This window comes from Aulonocara sp. 'chitande type north' Nkhata Bay, linkage group LG5 (assembly GCF_057382095.1).
Source record: "Aulonocara sp. 'chitande type north' Nkhata Bay isolate Kocher_YH1m ecotype deep benthic linkage group LG5, A_spYH_male_GT1.1, whole genome shotgun sequence".
Lineage (NCBI taxonomy): Eukaryota > Metazoa > Chordata > Actinopteri > Cichliformes > Cichlidae > Aulonocara > Aulonocara sp. 'chitande type north' Nkhata Bay.
This window is the reverse complement of record NC_141348.1, coordinates 19,753,443-19,769,556: the sequence shown is the minus strand read 5'-3', so window position 1 is coordinate 19,769,556 and position 16,114 is coordinate 19,753,443. Positions and strand designations below refer to the sequence as shown.

The 16,114-nt window shown below is 40.7% G+C and overlaps 1 protein-coding gene across 1 annotated transcript; it reads left to right on the top strand.

Moving 5' to 3' along the window:
* The first annotated feature begins 1,296 nt into the window (after nucleotides 1-1,296).
* On the top strand, nucleotides 1,297-6,925 carry LOC147330244 (heme transporter hrg1-B-like). Its single transcript, XM_086294191.1, has 3 exons — nucleotides 1,297-1,690; nucleotides 5,230-5,397; nucleotides 5,769-6,925. Exons 1-3 carry the CDS (start codon nucleotides 1,561-1,563, stop codon nucleotides 5,903-5,905), a joined length of 435 nt encoding a protein of 144 aa, XP_086150317.1. The 5' UTR covers nucleotides 1,297-1,560; the 3' UTR covers nucleotides 5,906-6,925.
* Nucleotides 6,926-16,114: the final 9,189 nt, after the last annotated feature.

Below are 16,114 nucleotides of genomic sequence, written 5' to 3'. Positions count from 1 at the left end.
CTTGCAGTTATGGCAGGTACTGTCTTTGAAAACACAGTCCTTGGCAAAGTGTGCCCCCCCACACCGGTAACACTCCAAAAGCTCCCTCAGTTTGCCCCTCACACTCCGAGATACATGATGCACCTCGGTTGAGTGCATATTGTTGTTAGCTTTCCGAATGTCTTTAGTGTTATTAGCTGCCGTTTCTATTGCCTGAGCAATTTCCAAAGCTTTCTTAAAGTCCAGTGTGGGCTCCCCCAACAACCGACGCTGCATGCCATCATCATTTATACCACACACCAACCTGTCGCGGAGCATGTCATCCAGCACGCCTCCAAACTCACAGTGCTCTGATAGCTGTCTCAGCTCCGTCACATACGCAGCCACCGAAACTCCCGGCTTGCGTGAATGAGTGTGGAATTTGAACCGCTGAACAATCACGGAGGGTTTCGGGCAGTGATGATTTTGCACCAACGTCACCAGTTCTTTGAAACTGAAGTCCCCGGGCTTCCGAGGCGTCGTCAGGTTACGTATCAACTTGTAGGTCCTCGCTCCACACGCACTGAGAAGAACTGACCTTTTTTTTTCTTCGTCCGAAATGTCGTTTGCCAAGAAAAAGTGTTCAAGCCTCTCGACATATTCAATCCAGTCGCCGTCTCCCTCGGCAAACTCCGTGAGCGATCCGATCGTAGCCATAGATGCGAAGTGGTAGTCCGACTGCAAAATCCGTAGCAAAAACTCAAAACTGTCCGCGTTCGGCTTTTATCCTCGTCGCCAAAAAGGTGTTATAACCTCAGGATAAAAATGCTCGGAAACTCAAGTGCTAGTTTTAGGACGTTTACTGACCACTTTTAGAAACAACCACAGCTAGTCGCACACATACAGGAAACTGTCCCACACATAACATTCCGGCAGGGAGAACCCTGAAAAACCTCTGAAGGTTCCGGGGTTCAACGCCCCCAAACATACATTAACAACAACACTGTCTATAACAATAACAGTCCCAAGAAGCACATTATTTTATTCAAAACCTCCATGTAAATCATGCCGGATCATTTTCTTATTTTTTTCACTTATGATCTGCCCAGATAAAATAAAAACACATTTGCCATTCATCACCTATGAATCCAACATGCAAATTAAAAAGGGTTTTAATCCGTCCAGCTGTTATTTTACACACACACACACACAGAGAGAGAGAGAGAGAGCTCTGAGGTAGATAATTTCCTCTGTGGTCCTGTAGGGGTTGCTGTGTCCACCCACCATGATCAGATTTCTTGATGACGTAACGCAAGGCTGTGTGTTTTTGCAGCTGGATAGGACATCCCTCATCAGAAACGCGCTGTCATGTTTCACAGTAACCACATTAACCATTAGCCAGCAGAGCACACGCGTTTTTTTAGTCACACTGTGTCCTCGTGGACCTTTTTTTTGTCAGGTAGATATTTTATTATTACCAGCTCTTACCTCCTGCTGCTGCAGCTCACAGACACTCGGCTCTCCTCCAGCCCAGCCCGCGACTGCTTCTCCCCACACAGCCTTTATTTTATTTTTTTTATTATTAACTTTAAATTTGCAATCATGGGTATCAATAAGACGTACATGAGGATCGCCTATGCTTCGTTTGGTACGATCGTGGGCTTTTCAGCCTTTCTGGTGTGGAACTTCGTGTACAATCAGCCTTGGACTGGAGCCATGGGGGGACTGTCAGGTGAAGTAAACACTCTGCAGCGATACATGTGATGAGTGTGAGGAGCAGTGAATGAGAGATTTATTGGCATTTATGGGAGCGTAGAGTTAGAGATGTGTCACAGGTATAACTTCTATTTCAAGGCCAGGTCATCTAACTTTATGACACATGCGGCAACCAAATGTGTGCGTAAATATTGCACTTTAAAAAAAAAAAGTTTTTGTTAAATTTACTGTTTGTCTTGAAGACCTTAAAATAATCAGATGTCACTTTATGTTCATAAACTTCTACACAAGTGTCTTTTTTAAATAGAAAGTTTAAATATGTTCAAGACCCAAATCCTATAAAAGTAAAATAAGTCGCTCTGTGTTCATCTGAATTATGAATTAATTCTCAGAACATTTAGACAAATAACACTATCCACAGTAGAAGAGTCTTTTTCAGCATCATTTATTAACAAGTATAATAGCATTCCTGTTGTTTATACTTTAATCTGTTCCCACTGGTGAACACCTACTAGATCAACCATTAGAGTCTCCGTTCTCCAATGTCAGTTTTTAAAGGACATTTTTAAAACCTTTCCAATCCTGAATCACCAGTACTTTGTATGACTTACTGTGGACATTGATGGTGAATAAGGGAGCGTGATGTATAATCCATGTCCGAGTATAATCCGAGTACAGATTTACACCTGGTTAAAGGGCATGTCTGTGCAAACTCACAATAAAAGGAAAATATGTCAACATTGCAAAAGAAAGGCTGTTGTTTTAGAGCAGTAGCATTTCCTTTACGACTGTGCTGCTTTGAGTTCAGATATTATCATGCAGTGTGAACATATGGACAATGGACTTGACAGGATGTCACAAATCGCAATGTTAGATCCTGTTAGGTTTGCCAAAAAGATAAAAATGCTTCCGCCCATGCATAACTGTGCAACGGTGATAAAAGAGTTGCATCTGGAAATTTGACCTTTGAAACTCTATCGAGGTTTACAGATGAGCATCTGAAACCTCTGCGCTCATCTGCTGATAGGGTGTAGTGTACTCAGTGTTAGCGGTTGTTAAATGTGCATTTTTACCAAAGATCAAACTAGTTAAAGTACAACAGTGGTGTCATCTTTTTGTGCAGTTAGTCGGTAACCATTCCTAATTACATTGGTAGTAACACATTAATCGGACTGTAAATGAAGAGCTGCAATTTCTTTGTCCATCAGGCTGGGGCGTAATTGACGTGCCTGATTTATTTCACAGTCAGTCAGCGTTGAAAAGAATTGGGCTATTGATTTTAATCAAAGCTGTTATTTTATTAACACAATATCAGAAATAATCCAGCACATGAAGTAGAGTCATGGTTGTTGTTGTATGCTTGCATACAGACTGTCCATCCCAACTTCTTCTTTTTTTTAAATATATAAAAAACTTAGCACACAGTAAACAGTTAAAGGTTCATTTGCACCATACCATGTTTTCCTCATTCTTTTAAAAATACATATTGATATAATATCAAGATTTTGAATTCTTTTACCCACAAGTAAATCTGAATCTGATCCTGTGAGACCACAAACATGTTTACATGATGATGAGTCATCCCACAGGAAAGAGCAAAAGTGTATCCTGTGCATCTTCACTGATCTTCAACTAATATAAAAGTTGTTGCACTTCCTTCTGTTGCAATGACAAAAAGAGAAGTGTGATTTGTTGACTCAGCATTTGGCAGCATGCTGTGTCATGATCCAGCATTTATTGATTATACAAACAAAAGTTCATGACCAGTCAAATTTATTTCAATGACTGGTATATGCAGTCATGTGAAAAAGACAGTTTTCACTGTGAAAGCTAAGTACACTCTTACTTCTTCCATATGAATTAAGAGGGTAAATAGTGCACCTGATTAAATGATTCAGCAAGTGTGAGCACCTGTATAAAAGCAGATGTTTTGTTAATTTTCTAGGATCGAGCTTTCAAGTCTTTCCGGAGGTGACACCCCAGCAAATTTACAATAAGGTTAGACTCAAACTCAAAGGAGTTTCTGAACAAGTATGGCTCATTTGGAAGGGATACAAAGAGAAAGCCTCTTTTCACTAAAAAGCACATGCAGATGTTTGGCTATAATGCACTGCACAAACACCTCGTACCGACTGTTGAGCATGGCAGTTGGAAGGTTGATGATTAGGGTTTTTTCCGCCATAGGAGCTGAGCTCCTGAAGTAGCATCTTGTAGTCACTATATCAACCATGAACTGCTCTGTATACCCAGGTATTCTAGAGTCAAATATGAAGGCTCGTGTGTTACTTAGCTAAAAGTGGGTTATGCAGTACAACAAAGTTCCCAAGCACTCTAGCAAATCTATAACGCAATGACTGAAAGAGAAAAGAATTAAGGTGTTGCAATGGTCCAGTCAAAGTCCAGACCTCAGCTTGATTAAAATACTGTAGCAGGACCTTAAGAAAGCTGTGCATAAACAAATACCCCAAAACCTCAATGAACTCAGCAAACAAAGAAAAGTGGGCCAGAATTCCTCCCAAATAATGTTAGCGACTAACAACTTCATAATGAAAACCATTACTTTAAATTATCTCTGCTGTGGGTGGTGCTACAAGCGTCTGAATCATGAGGTGTACTTAGTTTTTCACAGGCTCTTTCACATGGCTGTATGTTCAGTTCAGCTGTAAGTGTGTTGTTTACTACACATTTTTAATGTTAGTGTTAATTGTCAGGGACAGTCTGCATTAATGAAGGTTACCATAAATGTGCCAGCGTTAGCCAAATGGCTGAGGCAGAATCTGCCTCCTAGCTACTTTTTGAAAACATAAAAGTCATTAAAGGATAAAGTGAGCAAAAACTAGGCAAACAGTTGATGTTAGACAGAACATACAGTTAGCTTGTATGAATTACAAATCAATCAAACAAAAAGAAAATGTGAGCATACCGGTATAAGGAAAACAGCTAGGTATGATGGCTTTAAGGTTACATTCAAAGTTAGAATAATGTTCCAGAAGTGAGGAGCTGTTATTGTAAAGGATGTTTTCCTCTTTGGGACACAAATTGGTCCCTCAGAGTATTTTCCAAATTTCCAAGCTGCCATCAACTCAAAGGGGGTTTAAAACGTACTTGACACAAGTTTAATCTTGACTCTTTTCCCCACTGATGAACTCAAGTAAACTGAAATCAAACACTTGAGAATCAGAACTCTTATAGATACCACCAAATACAGATTCTCAGCCAGTCTCACTGTAATATTCAGACTTCCTCCTCCAGTCAGACTTAGTTTTCAGCACCAGTCCTGACGTAAGGCTTAAAGGTTAGTAAAACAAGAGCTTTAGCATTAAATCTGAATCAGAGAGGAGTTGAATATGTGCACAACAACTGCAGCTCTGTTACAGTGCAACAATAAAATTAAAAAAGTGTAATAATGTGGAAATGTGTTGATGCATTTACATATTATTAGAAAATGGCAAGAAGGTGGATCATATCATGTAAAACCTGTAGTACTCTGCCTTTTAAACAGACTCATGAAGCTGAAAGCTAACTTTGCTGTCTGTACCTGGTCTCTTCCTTCAGGTGTGTTGGCACTCTGGACCCTGATCACTCACATCATGTACCTGCAGGACTACTGGCGGACCTGGCTGAAAGGCCTCAGGTTTTTCATGCTCATTGGGATTTTCTTCTCTCTGCTGGCACTCGCAAGCTTCGTTGTTTTCCTGGGCATTGGCGCCCTATACAAAGACAGTGAGTTGTTTGGCATCACTTTCTGGTCTCACTTCATTTTTTTTTATGTATATTGTTCATTACCAAACAGCTCTGTGGTGTACATACTCAGACTTGTTGCTATGTGAAATCATTGTTTATCAATTACTTATTTCAAATAGTTTTATTATTTGACCCAGTACTTTGCAGCCAGCATCTTTTACTTTACAGAAGAAAGGGTTCAGTTAAAAGATGGTTGTAGAGTGGGACATTTAATGTGTTTAGGTCCTAATAACCCCAAGTGCTTGCTCACAAGGGGTTATTTGATTGTCAAAGTGCCCTGAGGGAGCTGTTGTGTGGATTGGTTCTATATAAATAAAATTGAATTGAATTGTGTGTCTCTGTTTTCGCAGCCTTCACTGACCCTCAGAGCTTCTACCTGTCCTGTGTGTGGAGCGTCATGACCCTGAAATGGTCCTTCATGCTCACCCACACTGCTAAACAATACCGCACTGAGTTTGAGGACATCGGTATCCTCAGTGACTTCTGAGGGAAAGTCCTGCATCTTACAGAAGATGCACAGACTTGCTCTCACAGTGTGGAGCTGATGGAGGAGTAAAAAAATAAACCAGCAGTGCTTTTTTTCTTTTCTTTATGCAGAGCATCATGACCTTGAACAGGGTCTCCACGTCACCACGTACTGGTTCATTTTTAATTCTGAGCAGGATTTTTCGCTGACTTCTAAACTTTTCTGATAAATCCAGCTCCGTTTTATACTAGCCCAGATAGATTTTATTTTCTTACTTTTTCGTTCACCCCTGAATCTACACAGTGTCCTCTTGGTAAAACATTCCTAGAATATGATCAATTTTTTAACCACATCGCAGTTAAAGAACTTGTTGCAAATTTACCGACTCTTCTGTGAAAACCTTCAGTTCAACGCTGCAGCCACTAGGGGGTATCCCTCTTCCAGATATAAATGTACAGTTCATGGGCGTTTCTTATCGTTCTATCTGTGTGATATTTCTATTTAAGGTGGGTTTTTTTTACTAGCTTACAGGTTGTACATTGAGTAATCAAATGACAAAATCAGATCACAAAGCACCGGTCCCTTGATGTACAGTGATTTAAAGCTGATATACATTCACACACTGCTTTAAAAGTGCGTCGAGGCCTTATTGAAGTCAGGTAAGCCTGAAATCCTTCATCATTTAGGCTTTCCTGTGAAATTCCAAATAAGCACCAATGTATTGGTACTGTATGTTTCTGAACTTTGAACCAGCATTTTTATTGTATGAGTGATTTTTTAAAATTTTATTTTATTTTTTGTCTGTGTGACAAAAAGGCGAAACGGGCATTCATTGGGCTGTGATGACACTGTTATGCACACTTAAGTAATCAAGTTACTTTGTTTTATATCATCCATGTGAAACCCGATTATGGACATTTATATTGTAAGGTGAGTCTGGAAACTTTGTGCATCCGCATGTATCATTTGACTGAATGTAGGTGTGTGTGTGTTTGTGCAGGAGTGTCTCTAAGAGTGCTGTTAATAAAGTCTGAAAATGTGCATGGCTGTGACCAAGAGCTCTTCCTCTTTTCTGACCAGGAATTTCTTTGTTTCTTTTGCACTTTCTGTTCCTCTAAAATTTTTAATGTCTGCTGTTCTTTAAAAAGTACAACACCCCCCCCCCCCCCATCAAAAAAATAAATAAAATAAAATAAAAAAATCACAAAGCTTATAATGTGAGTATTAGAAACTATTATGGAATCAGTTTGAAAGTGTCATGCACTCCTCTTCTGACTAAGCCCGGGGCAGAAGGGTCAGTGTTTTTAGGCATTAAAATGTGATTTGCACCCTGACAGGAATGAAGCACTTCTCCCACCAAGCCGAGCCACCCTTCTGAAGAGAAAACATCCCCACTGCATTGCAATCGCAACAGTAAACGCAGGCAATAACCTGCACTTTGAAGTTGAGCAATTATTCCATTTATCCACATTTTTATTTTGTCCCTCAAAGGAAAGGTGGGGGGTGGGGGAGGCTGGTTCAGGGTGTTTTTTTTTTTTTGCTATATGATTTTGTTAAAGCAGCTGCCTGATAGAAGCACTTTGAAGTTGATGTGAAAAATATGTTAGCGAATTTTTACAGTGCTATCATTTTTTGGTGTTCTTTCGCTCATTAAGTTATTTGTTAGGAGAAAAATATCTGGCGGAAGAAAAAAAAGTGTCCCCTTAATTCCATCCTGCAGTGCTCATTAAGGAAAGAACTCCTGCTATGCTGAGGATTAAAAGAAGTGAATTTTGGCATGGTGCTTGGTTATTTACTATATTTATCAATAACTTTGATCCTGGAAAAGCCACCATGATTATTTCACTTTGTTGCTGTCCTACATCCTTCCTCTGCGTTTTACCAACATTTTTGTGGTGCTTATATCTTAATTGCATTATACTGGTTTGTTTGTAAGCCCGGAGAGTCTCGCAGCATCAAGGTAATTGCGATGTTGTGGTTAAATCACCATGGTAACGTTGTTTTTATCTGGCTGTTATAAACTTCGACATTAAGAAACTGAAAAACAATCCAGCTCACTTTCCATCAAGCGGGCTGGGGGCTTTGGAACCAAATGCACCCTATTAAGTTTATACACCAGCCTGTAAAATGTGCATGTGTGTGTTTGTGTGTGTGTAGTATGTAAAGAGAGGGAGGGGTCTCTTTTTATTCAATTACAGGACTCTACCCAAATCAAGGGAGGAAGTTGTCTTGACTGGCAGTCTGGCAGAGTGTGGAGAGACTGGAAACAATAGTTTAGACATTCAAATAACCCAAATATCCTAAACATCCTGTATAATTACACACTGCAGAGCAAACACAAGATGACTGTTTAAATCTATAGCAAGCAACCGGCAAGAAGTAAAGATGTTCCTTTGCATTCAGCATACACTTACAGTCAGAATTTGAGTGTCTGACTTCAGTTATAGAACAGCAAATTTGGACCTGTTCATGTGTTCACACTGGCACATGAAAGTGAACAGTTAGAGCACATTTAGCTTTTGTAGATGTGTCAACAGTCTGTTCACACTTATATTTATTATAACACCATTAGCATCAAAATGCATAGAGAGAAAGAAAAACTTGGTCCTCATTTTAAAATGTTTTATTGCAAAGTGAAAGTATTAGTAGATTATTGGATATTTACTTTTAATTACATTGCTTTTTCATTTCAGTTTGCTCCACTGTTGTTATTTGGCTGCAAAATATAAGGTGACTTCACAAAGTGTGATGTATTCTTTTGTATTTAACTAACCATGTTTAAAAAAAAGTTAAAACTGCTCCCTGAGCAGTGATATTAATCCAGTTTAAGCCATATTATGCATTATGATTCTACAGCTCAAAAACTATTGCGAAACATGTCAGCTGTGGCTGATTTAAATATTTGAATTGAAAAATATGCAAACCATTGCATAATTTATTGAGAACAAGATGGCACTGCCAGTTGGTGAAATGCAAAATTGTCAACCCTGGGAGAAAATTGGCATCAAAAATCAAAGTTACCATTTTTCAAGTGGTGCAAGAAATTATGTAGGTGCAGAAATTACTTGTACTAGCCTTTAAATATGTGTACAGCACTGTTTCATCTTATATATCGTCTGCTTCTGAGCATTTATTTAAAGCATTAAACCAGTGGTTTTTGAAAGTTTTGATGACTGAGTACATTTTTGGGGAAACTGAAGGGCTCACAAGAAAATTGCACATATCAAGTGTAGTCAATACTCTTACGCCTGCTCCGAGGATAGCACTTCATATTGATAATCTGTACTGTTTTAGAGGTTTTAAATCATATACCTGATTTAACATAAAATGGTAAGCAAATACAGGTGTTTGTAATGGCATTAAAGTTTCTGTTCCATTTTAGCATGGAGCCCTCATTTATTTTAATGAGAAACACCTTTGTCTAAATACTATCTTCTATCAAACTGTGGCTCCTGTGGCTGCAACATTTCCTTAATACCAGGTGTACTTATCAGTGTTAGGAAAGTTTAGTCTGCTCTAACAGAAAGAGAAGAAACTCTGGTCTCATTCTGCACAGCTGTTTCATAGAATGACTTGACCTGCAGATAAATCAAATGTACAGTAGTGCATTCTTGTCCTGCTGCGCTCATAGACCACATAAAATGTTATCAAGGGCTGCGACTGCCTCCATGGACTGCACCTTGAGAACCCTGGTATTAAAATTGTTAGGGGGCAGAATGAGTGTTTAAATATATTGCTGGAATTTCACATTTTGATACCTCCTGGACCTTTACATACCTTGACATTTGCAATGTATGTAAAATATAAACAGCCAGGTGACTGTAGGAAAGGAAACAAAACAAAACAAAACAGGGTGGGCAAAATTTTTTTTCCCAATGGGCCAAATGAGAAACTGGGACTGTTGTCCACAACAGTCCCACCAATAATCTTTTTTTTTGTGGCCATCCACAATAGTCCTACCAACAAGCTTATTCGCCACACCAATAGGCTTATTGGTGGGACTGTTATGGAGGGTAGCACCAGTAAGCTTATTGACGTGGCCCTTGGGACAACAGTCCCAGTTTCTCATGTGGCTCCTTGGGAAAATTAGTTGCCTAGGCTTGGCCTTTAACATAATAGAAGAAGCAGTACAACTGTAAAAGTGTTGAAGATGTATACTGTACTGGTATTGTAGTGTTCAATTTCTTGAATGAAGTAAAAGTACTTTTACTTTAGAGTGCCAGATAGAAGGTGAACGGGGATTTACGGGTTTGCTGGCTTTTCCACTGCGATTGACGAAAAGCGGAATTAATCATACAAAAATGAAGTATTTGATCTAAAAAAAGAAGCATCAGGAAGAAAAAAAAAAACGAAATGAAAAGAAAACATCTTGAATTGGTCGAGAACCAGATGGCCGCTTTGACATTAAGAAGTCGCTTTGGCATTTTAAGAAGGCAGTCCCAGAATGATTTCCGAGGAACTTCCGCAAAGCATGGTACAAAGCCCACAGATATTTAAGCAATATCCATAGCAATTTACTGTTTTATTTACAAACTGAAACATATGTTTCTAGACCTTTTGCAGCCCCCCCCCTCCGTCCAATCCCTTCCTTTTAACACACTGATTTACTGATGCAGGATTTCTCCCTGTTTTTCCGCTTTTCTCTTTCTATTTTTGACCTTTTTCCTCCTCATCTGTCTGTCTTCATCTGCACCGACCATCACTCATCAGTCAATTGAATCGGCTGTTGACAGCACGCTAGATGGCTTACCTTTACACTCATCTATTGTTCATTGCTCCTCTGATGTGTTTGTGTGTGCGATGCTCTCTCCGCCTCTGGGACCACTGCGAGCTTGCATCTGAAACATTTTAGAGAGACACATATTTGCTGTTTTAGAGCACAAAGGGATATGCCATGGCAGAGGCTGTTTGAAGTGGCTTCACAGGGGGAACCAAAACCAGAGCGAGGGATTTGAGAAACCATAAAGAAACGTTAACGCAATGTAACTTTGGTAAGGCCATCTAATCTAATGGAAGTGGGGCCTGATTCAATGTGAAGGCAGACCCCTTTGAAGCTGGCTCTGTTGATGTTTCTAATGCAATAGCTCTGCTTCAGAAACGCAACATTTCCCTCCACCTTGCAGACAGTGCTTCACTGGAACGCCCGACAGAGCTGGATGCGTGATAGTGTCTAATCCTTGATTTTCCAGGTTCACACTGCTTCCAGGAACTAGCATTTGAAGAGTGAGTTTTTAGACACTTGACCTGACAGGGATCTTTATCTGAAGAACTATCGCTCAAACTGATTCATGGTATATGTGTATGTTTTGTTTGGGGGGTTTTTTGGTCTAAAAAGGACCATAGAAAGCCAGAAAGGTGTTTGATTGCCTTCTCATCTCATATCAAGATATTCAGACATTGTAGACTTAACGCCACAAGCTTTTGGCTTGGTGTTGAATGTACACTACATTTCACATATGGTAAAAGGTCATTATTGTGTTTCTGTTTCACATTCAGTTGAAAAAGTAGAAAGAGTCTCTTCCTCCCAGACAATACTTGCGGCTTGATAAGCTCATTTAAGAAGTTCACACTGAAACAGGATTTTCCAAGTGAAGTGGCCACATGGTCAGCGCTGATCTGCTGACTCACTGTCAGGCTTACTTACAAGAAAAGTGAACCTAACATGGTGAAGTTGTGTGGCTGACTCAGCAGTGAAAATGACTCTCATGTGATGGTTTTCTATATATAGAGCTTGATCACATCAGCGTCTTTCTGCCTAGAGTCAGCACTAAGTTTAAATTAAAAAACATTTGGGGGACGGGGGGTCATGTTGACTACAGAGGCAGCTTTGATAGAAATCCAAAAATCCTTATTTGTGTTTACTGCCAATAAAGTTCAAATCTAAATGTACTTGCAATGTGTTGCCCTTGCAATTCATTTTCTGATTCACAGGGAGATCACAGGACGTGCTGCTCGCACATATGGAGATGATATGATGTAACAGTGAAGCAACACATATGCACACCTACCACTTGTTTATACCTGCATGTTTAACGCATGTCTTTTTGTGTCTGAAATAAATCAACACACTTAATCAAGAAAGAGAAATACCACTTTCACATAACACACCTTTAATTCAGTGGTTCACAAACTTATCTGCCACGTATCAGTCATTACTAAAAAACTAAACAAAACAAGCAGGCCCATTTATTTTCAGCAAGCTCTCATATTTAATCAGTTTAGTTCCCTCCACCTTGCACACATTGCTTCATTGGAACAACCGACGGAGCTGGATGTGTGATAATGTCACTACACATTCCCACCCCTTCTTCTGTCTTGTAGCCATCATGCACTGCTTCTTCTTCTCTGAAAGTGCCAGAATGAGTCCCATGACTCTTTTTTTCCAGTCCCAGCCTGCACCAACCCAGTGTGTGTTATCCCCAGCTCAGCTGTGAGCTCCGCTGGGACTGTTTGTAATGTGCCACGGATGGACCCCAGCACTTAAACACTGTAATCAGAGCCAGAGCAGGATATTGGCTAAATTACACATGAAAGCAGGGACATTTGAAGGAAGCCCGAGTGCTAAATATTATGATAAATTACAATCTAATACGAAGAAGGCACAGCTAAACAAGAATAATAGATGCTTGTGCGCAGCGGGGGTAAACACACACCTAGAAAAAGTGTGTCAATCAAGCTCACCTCGAGGTCTGTTCAGGAGCATATCTGGACCATCGATTGTAAGACTTCAACAGCAAATGAATTTCACCAGTTGTGAGAAGTTTTTATTTTATTTTTTTATTTATTTCTGCATTATGAAGCATGAACAAAAGTTGTATGTGGAAAATCAGTGTTTTAAGGGCTTGTCAGTGCTGGCGGATGGATTTGGTCATTTCAAATCAGAGATGAAAGCCCGGGAGAAATATTCTCGTTTGGATTTCTGGAAACAGATGAGAAGAGTCTGTATCATAAATATCACATTTGGGTGAACAGACACCAAAGAGGCAGGAAACTATGAGAAACAAAGAGCCTGGTGAAAATTATAATTATAATAAGACTTCTATGGGCTGTTGTTGTTGTTTTTTCCTGCTTCTTCTTCTTCTTCTCCTTTTTTAAAATTTTTTTTGTCTACCTGCCCAGGGGAAATGGTTGCCCATTTTGCAGTGAGCAAACTCTGATGTAATTACCACTAACTGCGTGTTGTCTCTGTAAAACAAAATAAAATAAAAACGTCATTAAAGCAGTGGAGTGTCTTTTTTTTTTAATGTGCTAGGTCTTGTGCAGGTATTTTTAGTGCTGAATAACCCGTTGTGCTTTTGAGATGTTGGCGGGTGGATTTTATGAGCTGTTTCCAGTCTTTATGCTAAACTATGTGTAACTCTGCAAATAAACAAATAAATAAAATGAATGAATACATTTCGAAGCCTTTCTTTAATCGAAAAGGTCCCGAACCAGGAAAGGCAGGAGGTTTGACTCTGTGTTTAGATCATCCACACCTCTCCTCCTCATTAGTAGTCTTCAGGCTCCCACCACCATCACCACCACCACCATCCCCCACCTACCATGCACCTTCACCCCACCGCACACCCCCCAGCCTACTCCTCCCGAACCCCTCTAAGTGGATACCCCACAGGAAGGGCTTCTCCACGGAGGGGAAATGGGTCCCAGATGTCTGCCTTTGTGTCACTATAAGCTCCTGGGGAGGGATGGAGCTCTTGAAGGATGGGTATGGTTGTAGTGTGCTGTGTGCAAACTTCAGTAACTGCGGGCAGGAGGGTGAGGAAATTCTCAGGGGTGAAGGTGAGGAGGAATTCAATGATTGGCTCCTTTTGTTAGGCCAGTATGGATTTCCAAACACATCACTTACGATCGGTCACGCCGCTGCGCTCCTACCAGCTGAGTTTGTCACCGCAGAGTCACATGATGGTAATTGAATTGACTGCATTACGGACATAAAGATATTTCCCCCTGAACTTCAAAGTGTAAGCGTGGCTACTCTTCAGTGCAGTATTTCAGTCAGGCTAAAACCATCTGGTGGAGAGACAGAAACAGACAACATACTGGCTTTTTGGATATCCAAACCCCCCGGTGTGTGTGTGTGTGTGTCTGTGTATGTAAGCCTATATAGTGTATGTTGATATATTGATATGTGTATGATCTATTTTCAGCTCTAAAAAAAGCTTAATTATGACCCCTGTGGAAACAGAACAAAGATGAGAGCAGGTCTGAGTGTTTAGTGAAACATTATGTCAGGACTTTGACAAGGAAATGAAATGTGCAACATCAATCAGCCTATGAGGATCGAGATCAAACGAGCCTCCACACTCCTGCATCTGGTTCTGTTTGGACAGCCTCACTTTTTTCCCCCCTTGTCCCTCTCCTTTCTTCTCCTTTTTCTTTTCCCCCCTTTTCTCATTCTTCTCCCATTCTCTCCTTCTTTTTTCCACCTCTTCTATGCGCCACGACATTCTTGTAGGCCTACCCGCTTATGTTTGCTCATTTTTTCCATGATGGTGGCACAGAGCCACGGCTTCGCTAAAGGTAAGCAGCAGCTTCCGAGATTAGCCTGAGCAACGATGACTTTCCTGTCCTTCCTTTGGCTCCACCAGAGGTCCCAGCAGGCCTCAGTTTTAATACCAGTTAATCCTTAAGTTGACTTGGCCGCTTATGTAAATGCAACCTCATATAATTCCCCGTTTCTGTCCACAGCCTTTTGCTTTGATGACCAGATGAGGGTTTTTTTTGTTTTTCTCTCTGTTTCTCTCTCTCTCTTCCAAGTTGATTGAACCCAACTGGGATTGAGCTACTTTCCGCTCTCTGTGAATGAAATGTAAACCAGTGCAATCATGGGGCTCATCAAAAATCTTCTGAACCACTCTCTTCGCATTCGATCCTTCAAGTACCGCGCCAATCACATCCAAATTGTTGGCTTGAGGCTGTCGGGCAGCATATAGAAACTGATACGAGGTTTTAGTTACGATCCATAAAACCAGTGTTTGTAAATAATACCAGTTTCTGAGTGTCTTTACGCAAAGTTTCTGAAGCTTCAGAAACATCAAAGATGTAACCAGCTTTATGGAGATGGAGGTGTTGAAATGTAAAGGCTGTCGCTGAGCATGCTGTCATCAAAAAGTACAACATTTCTACAGCTCAGAGCGGCAGAAAACTCCCCGCAAGACTTCTCAGCAGTGATCCACAGATGAGTCACTCCAGTCATGACGCATGAAGGTATAAATGGTTTTGGCTGTTGTTGGGAAACTGACAGAGATTCAGAGGTAGATTTGCGCAAGATTTAGTGATGTGTCCAAATTGTAGGTTGCACACAGTGTACAACCTGTTGTCATTTTCTCACGCAGGGCCTACCTGCTGTGTCACGACTGCCAACGTGTGGAAAATGCATTTTAAGTGGCTGCAGACCCAGATGGGTTCGCGCTGTGGAGGAACATGTGTCGATCCCTGCCCCGAAGCCATGGATGGCACAATTAGGTGCTCCCTCACCTCTGCAGACTGAGGTCGCTGGGCCACTCAGGTCAGGGGGTTATTTAGGGTCCTGGCAGTCCTCCCTTCCCAACCTGACAACTGATGTCGGCAGCGATATTAATAAGCTGCGCTTATTTGTTTAGAACTTTTCCATCGATGTGTCACATTTGGAGGGAAAAGGAAGTTTGCAGAGGCTGGTATGCAGATTTTAACTCGCTGGCTGACAAAAAACATCTTTCTGAAAAATACCGCTGTACCTTTTGGCCTGTCATGGCAATGGGCATGATTTATAAACATAAATTCCACATCATAAAGTACATTATTATACCGATAAATTCTCTGCGGTTCTCTAATCCATTTGTTTTTTTAGCGAGCGTCTCATTGTCAGGATAATAAAGAACATGACCGACACATGCTTAGGTGAACTCTCTCACGTTTGAGTTTTAAAGGGAAATAAAGAGTTAAGCTTAAAGCGCCACTATAATCATAAAAGTATTAAAACGTTAAAGCTTACACGTGGTGACTGTCAGAGATGCAAGGTTTGTGTAGACACGAGGATGCAGGCGCTCTAACAGTCCAGCCCAAATCTGGAACCCATAAAGCCTCAGACATCTCTGCAACATTAGACACAGCACTTCTTATTGGCTAAGCGAACCACTTACCCCCTTTTCTCTATCACCCGCCCAGCTAATGCACACTTCCTGCTTTCCTGCCTGTTTCATACCCGGCCACACCCTCTGGAAAACATTCGAGCCAATAAGAGCTGCCCGC

Bases quoted from the DNA above. Each gene is read 5' to 3' on its own strand.
- LOC147330244 (XM_086294191.1), top strand. From the start codon at position 1,561: ATGGGTATCAATAAGACGTACATGAGGATCGCCTATGCTTCGTTTGGT. The intron at 1,691-5,229 runs GTGAAGTAAACA...CTCTTCCTTCAG, and splicing joins AGCCATGGGGGGACTGTCAG to GTGTGTTGGCACTCTGGACC. The intron at 5,398-5,768 runs GTGAGTTGTTTG...CTGTTTTCGCAG, and splicing joins TGGCGCCCTATACAAAGACA to CCTTCACTGACCCTCAGAGC.